At 45.2% G+C, this 6,530-nt stretch overlaps 1 protein-coding gene across 1 annotated transcript; it reads right to left on the bottom strand.

Annotated features, from left to right (window-relative positions):
* Positions 1 to 202: 202 nt before the first annotated feature.
* On the bottom strand, positions 203 to 5,965 carry LOC110494282 (PAK4-inhibitor inka1). Its single transcript, XM_021569226.2, has 3 exons — positions 5,777 to 5,965; positions 5,621 to 5,658; positions 203 to 1,317 (listed from the first exon to the last, which is right to left on the bottom strand). Exons 1-3 carry the CDS (start codon positions 5,937 to 5,939, stop codon positions 340 to 342), a joined length of 1,179 nt encoding a protein of 392 aa, XP_021424901.2. The 5' UTR covers positions 5,940 to 5,965; the 3' UTR covers positions 203 to 339.
* Positions 5,966 to 6,530: the final 565 nt, after the last annotated feature.

Raw genomic sequence — 6,530 nt, 5'->3', positions numbered from 1 at the left:
ATGTCTTTGATCATGTGTGTGCAGTGAGTAGTGAAGCGCCTCTCACTCTGACTGACATTAATTCATCTCCGGTGACTACAGCAGGCTAAATACTCTGGCCTCACTTTGACAAGTTCTCCATTCTGATACCTCCTTCTGACTGGTATCCAGCAACTGTAAAGCCTGTATCTTATAGTTTAACTTGTCATTGACACAACAAATATTTCCAATCTCAAATAATTTGCTTTATTTTTGGCAGTATATAGTCAGAACATAGTGATAACATTTATCATATAAAAATAGTGACTTTGGGGATTGTCCATTGCCTAGAATGAGTGTCTGTTAGTGGCTGACCTGGTGTCAGATGTAGCTGATGATGTTATTACAGATAATAGGCTGTCTGCTGCCAGTCTTCATGAGGGCAGTGAACTGATAGAAGTCTGTGTCTAGTTCATGCAGGCCAGAGTGGGACTGGTGGAAGAAGGGGGACTGGCGTGCGGCAGGGGCCTGCACCCCTAGGGGGCAGGAGAGTCGTTTGGGGGCCATGGCTGTCCGACTCACATGTGAAGAAGAGTCTGAGGACCTCATCCTCACCCTCCCCTCTACACTCTTTGACATCCCAGCTATTTTCCGCCTCATGTTGACCAAGAAGCCAGAGATGGGCTTCAGCTCTGCTGGTTCAGGGCAGTCCGGTAGATCCATCCAGTTCTGTATGAGGTCAGCAAAGCTGTTGTCCCCCAGTACCAGAGGTTGCCTGTTCCGTCCCCGTGTCAGCAGTGACGTGGTCCAGTCCTCTGGGTCGCTGGCCTCGAATGAGGTCCACCTCTCCAGGCAGGCGTCTGATGTGGATTTGGGCCGGACCAGGCCACTGGGAGCCTGGTTGGTTCGGAGGCAGGCGGAGGAGGACACCCGTACGTTCCTGGTCCTCCTGAGCACCACGGCCTCGTCCTGCCAGGAGGCCTCAGAGTAGCCAGAGTCAAACTCCAGACTCTTCTCACTGCTGGGGGAGGTCAGACCCAGGCCAAGGCCCAGACCCAGCCGGCTGCCTGCACCCTCCTCCTCCTCCAGAGGACTGGCCAGACAGCAGGCTGAGTCGTAGGTGCTGGCCGTACTGGCGTCAGAGATGCGCAGGCGGGTACGGCGCTCCCGCTGCAGTGCCCTCTGATAGCAGGCTCGTGCCACTGCAGAGCGGTGGACCAGGGTGGGGGCAGGGGTGATGGCAGGGGCAGCAGGGGCAGCAGCAGGGCAGGTCCTTCTCAGGTGTTTCAAGTCCTGCAGGGACCTCATCATGTAGTGCATCTGGTCCCGCAGGCAATCTCCAGAGTCACGCAGACACAGCTGGGAGGGACAAGGGACGCAGTCAGACATAGGCTGGTACACACACACACTTTGACACATTACTATGTTTAGTTAAAGAAAACACAGTCAGTGGTTTAGTGCTATTATTTAGTGGTAGCAAAGATTTTCTACAAAATCACACAATACATGTTGTATGTCTAAATAAAGTCCAGCCTGCTGCAGATGTTTGATAGACCGAACATTCTTAACAAAGTCTGAGCTGAACTCTTTCTGATAAGCACACGGCATTTGTTGGTGACTATAGTGGAGACCAGATCTGTAGGGCAGGCTCAGACTTGAAGAGTGGGTGACTGCTGATAGGTTTCGACTGTCTGGAAGAGCTACGCCTCTTTTGTAAACTTGAACGCACACTGCCAAACGGACGTAAATACTCCCCTCAAACATCCATCTGAGCGGTAAACAACACCCATGCTCTACCTGTCCTGCTCTACCTGTCCTGCTCTACCTGTCCTGCTCTACCTGTCCTGTTCTACCTGCCCTGCTCCAACTGTCCTGCACCCTTCTCAGATACATAACTATCACACCACACTTGACCAGTTTCCATATGGATCCACCCACTCCAAGTTGTTCTAGCAACAACAACAAAAAGTTTCATTTTATTGTTGGACATAAAAGACTGTAAAAACACCAGCAAATCAGCTCCAAGTGATTTAAATTTTGGAAATCTGTTCCAAAGTATTCCCATTCATAATAGAGAGATATATGTGATCATATACAACTGTTAGCATGGTTTGAAATAATTATGTTTTAGTCAAATATTATATATGTTTGGGCTTCTTGTGGTCAATTTGCAGTCTACAAATGATTTGTTATTATGTTCAGGCCACCTGACCATCCGCTCGAAAAAATAGTGGCTGAATCTAGTTGATGATCCTTGCTCAAAGGGTGATCTGCAGGGGGATTGAGGCTTCTCTGGCACAGGCACAGGATGTAGGTATAACTGTGTGTCTCTTTAAGGGTGAGGGATGCCTGCATATGGAAGTCAGCTGTGACACACTAAAGAGCATATACTCTCATTTCCTCTCCCTTTGATTCACAGGGACCAACTCTGATTGGTCCAAACCAACCAGTGAGCAGCGTCCACACTCAAAATCAAACAGGGTTGACTGAGCATAACGGTTCGCGAACCACATACGACATTACCTCTGATTGAAAAAGGGTGGCCTACAAAACACACACCAACTGATACTTCAAAAAGTGGGATAACAGAGTAAACCATGTAGTCCTGACAGAAATGTTAACTTAGTTCAAAAATAAAACATTGAGAGGATCCGTTAAGTCCTTTCATGACAGGGATAATATCTTTCGACAGTACCAAATAGCATTACAATATTAAGTTTCCAAACATTTTGAAAATGTAGTATACTTTAAATGTCCGGATGTCATACTAATTTCGGCTTTGACAACAGCTGATCAATTTGATATGGTGGATTCGCTACCGAATTGAACGAATAGCGGAAAACAACGCAATCACGCACGACGCATTCAAATAGTATGGGACAATTTTAGATTTTTTTTTTAGTATGGTTTAAATGCCAGAATGATATACTCATTTCGGCTCTTCATCTAGTAAAATTTGATGCAGACTTTTCCACAATGCATTGGAAGAGTTGGGCTGCGAGTGATAGGCCCTAGTTCTCTTCAAGTACACAACAACAAAACTAAGATACTTAATTGCGAAGATGCCCAAAGCTTCTGCGGTGGTGTTCAAATGTAGGCTAAGTAGTTTTTGTTCTCCTTAAAATGATCAGGAGTATTGCATCATAGGCTACATCTTTGAAAACAGTTTTCTTTCGTCAAAGTGGATTTCTGTTTTCTCACTAAAAAGTGTTTCTTGTTCTTTTGGGCTTAGTCAGAGCTTTTAAACTAAATACCACCCGCATTCGGCCCCGCCACACCTACTCAGCCAATCAGGAGCTGCTCCTGCGCTGCAGCCATGAAATACTGCATACTTTTGACTAAACAGTATGTCCTAAATAGTATGTGACAATGACTAAATACTATGCAGTTTAAGTATGTAGTACAATAGTATGGGTATTTGAACATGGCCACTGTACCTTTACCTTCCATACCTTTATGGGGGACTGATCTGACAGTGAGGTGAGAAATGTTCAGCAGACCAGAGGAGGAGAAACATGGAGCCCTCTGAGACACATATTTATGTCTGACCATAGAGGTCACATCCAGTGAATGAACAGTCCTGTTCACCCCATAGTCCTCTCTTTCCTGTTCTGTCAGTGTGTGACCCTATGCCCTGTCATGCAGTGGGTAAGAGCCCAAGCTCCTCTATTGTCTACTGAAGCATTTGACCCTGTGCTAACACCTTCTGCCTCTGTTTGCTTTCATCACCACAAAGTTAGACAGAGTGGGAACTTGAGAATGCAGCCACAACACGGGTTGTGTGGTACACTCAGACACAACACGGGTTGTGTGGTACACTCAGACACAACACGGGTTGTGTGGTACACTCAGAAACAACACAGGTTGTGTGGTACACTCAGCCACAACACGGGTTGTGTGGTACACTCTGACACAACACAGGTTTTGTGGTACACTCTGGCACAAAATGGGTTGTGTGGTACACTCAGCCACAACACGGGTTGTGTGGTACACTCAACTACAACACGGGTTGTGTAGTACACTCAGACACAACACGGGTTGTGTAGTACACTCCGACACAAAACGGGTTGTGTGGTACACTCAGCCACAACATGGGTTGTGTGGTACACTCCAACACAACACGGTTGTGCGGTACACTCCGGCACAAAACGGGTTGTGTGGTACACTCAGCCACAACACGGGTTGTGTGGTACACTCAACTACAACACGGGTTGTGTAGTACACTCAGACACAACACGGGTTGTGTGGTACACTCCGACACAAAACGGGTTGTGTGGTACACTCAGCCACAACACGGGTTGTGTGGTACACTCAGCTACAACACGGGTTGTGTGGTACACTCAGCCACAACACGGGTTTTGTGGTACACTCAGCCACAACACGGGTTGTGTGGTACACTCCGACACAAAACGGGTTGTGTGGTACACTCAGCCACAACACGGGTTGTGTGGTACACTCAGCTACAACACGGGTTGTGTGGTACACTCAGCCACAACACGGGTTGTGTGGTACACTCAGCTACAACACGGGCTGTGTGGTACACTCAGCCACAACACGGGTTGTGTGGTACACTCAGCCACAACATGGGTTGTGTGGTACACTCCAACACAAAACGGGTTGTGTGGTACACTCAGCCACAACACGGGTTGTGTGGTACACTCAGCTACAACACGGGTTGTGTGGTACACTCCGACACAAAACGGGTTGTGTGGTACACTCAGCCACAACACAGGTTGTGTTGTACACTCAGCCACAACACGGATTGTGTGGTACACTCAGCTACAACACGGGTTGTGTGGTACACTCCGACACAAAACGGGTTGTGTGGTACACTCAGCCACAACACAGGTTGTGTTGTACACTCAGCCACAACACGGGTTGTGTGGTACACTCAGCTACAACACGGGTTGTGTGGTACACTCCGACACAAAACAGGTTGTGTGGTACACTCAGCCACAACACAGGTTGTGTTGTACACTCAGCCACAACACGGGTTGTGTGGTACACTCAGCCACAACACGGGTTGTGTAGTACACTCAGACACAACAGACACAAATTGCCTATAAAAGTCTGACTTATTTAAAACATAATTTAGCTCTAATAACCTTCCTGCAGGGATTGTTTTTTGTTGCCAAAAAGGACGAAGTGGTAAAATCACATCTATAGTTTCAAGAGATACTGTAGACCTACACAAAGGAAAATACTCTTTACAATTACAGGAAATTATGATGCCCTTTTCATACAGTGAAAATGAAAAGTATATCTAACACATTAGACACCCATCTGGCTCATAGATATAGAGCACCTTAACTAACTGCCATGAGTCCCTCTGCAGATGCATTTGGGTATCTAGTCAGACATTATGCGTGATAACGCCGCCTTTGCACAGAGCATTGTTGCCCTGCAGATGTTGTCTCTATATGCTGGTGTTAAACCCCATCATTTCAGGGACTGACATTTCATTTAGTATCTTGAAATACAATTGACCTATTTAATTTGAAATATGGTAGGCCTATAGTTGATCTAATTCATTGCCATGTTACGCACAATTACAATTTGAGCAGACTGTGCATAAACCAATTTCAGTGCCATTTCCCACTACTGTACTGTATTGCTTGGCAATCTAATGTATGCTTAGGTTACAGAATGGAAAAATACTTACCATTTTATTTATTTCAGAGTGACCGTCACAATTAACGCCTAAAAGAGAAAATATGAGGAGATCAATTCCTGCAAGTTTTTGTCTAAAATACAACAAGAGCAAAATCCATCATAATTGTAGCCTATAATCCACTTGGACTAGTCTGTTAATACTCACATTTGATATAGCACTTTGCATCCAGTTTGACATGAATCCATAAAGGGTTGATATGTTCCCATAAGTAAGTCAATTTTGCGCACAGCTCTTGGTATGAATCATCGGGACTGAAGGCGCACTGTGAAGTGTAGTGACTTTGTCTGATTCGTTTCTTTTCCAGCATGCGCTCTCCAGCCAGTTAGAGCGTTGCATCTCTGAGGGAGCCAATCCGAGTTTGAGATCTGAGCAAGTGAATTAACTAATCATCACCTCTTTACTATGCACATCTGGACATGCTGTATCATGCGCTGGACTGAATAGAAATAGATTCAGATAGTCATCGGTGGCATAAATTGCATGTTAAAATAGGTCAACTTGGTCATAAAAATGTAGCCTTTCATAGATCTATGTATTTAATAATACACAATATTAAATACATGACAGATGTGTAGGATTTTTAAGGATTTTTTTGTTGTTGACATAAGTGTTTGGGGTGAGAGTAGAACAATTTGAATATATTGTTATTTATCTTTTATTGTAAGTAAAAATGTTACTTTGTAGTTGTCATAGTCTAGTTGTCATAGTCTTGGTGATGTGTCTTGGTGATGTGGGTAAGGCGGTGTCAGGCGCAGGACACAGAGATGAGTAATAATAGTAACTTTACTCAAAAATAATCTTCCAACAAGGAGAACGAAACATCCAGAATCACATAAACGAGACAACTGACAACAGTAAACACGCACAAAACCATGATGGCTCCAGAGGGTTAAATAGG

This window comes from Oncorhynchus mykiss, chromosome 17, assembly GCF_013265735.2.
Source record: "Oncorhynchus mykiss isolate Arlee chromosome 17, USDA_OmykA_1.1, whole genome shotgun sequence".
In the NCBI taxonomy this organism is placed as follows: domain Eukaryota; kingdom Metazoa; phylum Chordata; class Actinopteri; order Salmoniformes; family Salmonidae; genus Oncorhynchus; species Oncorhynchus mykiss.
Note: the sequence above shows the minus strand (reverse complement) of the source record. Positions and strands in the feature narration are given on the sequence as shown.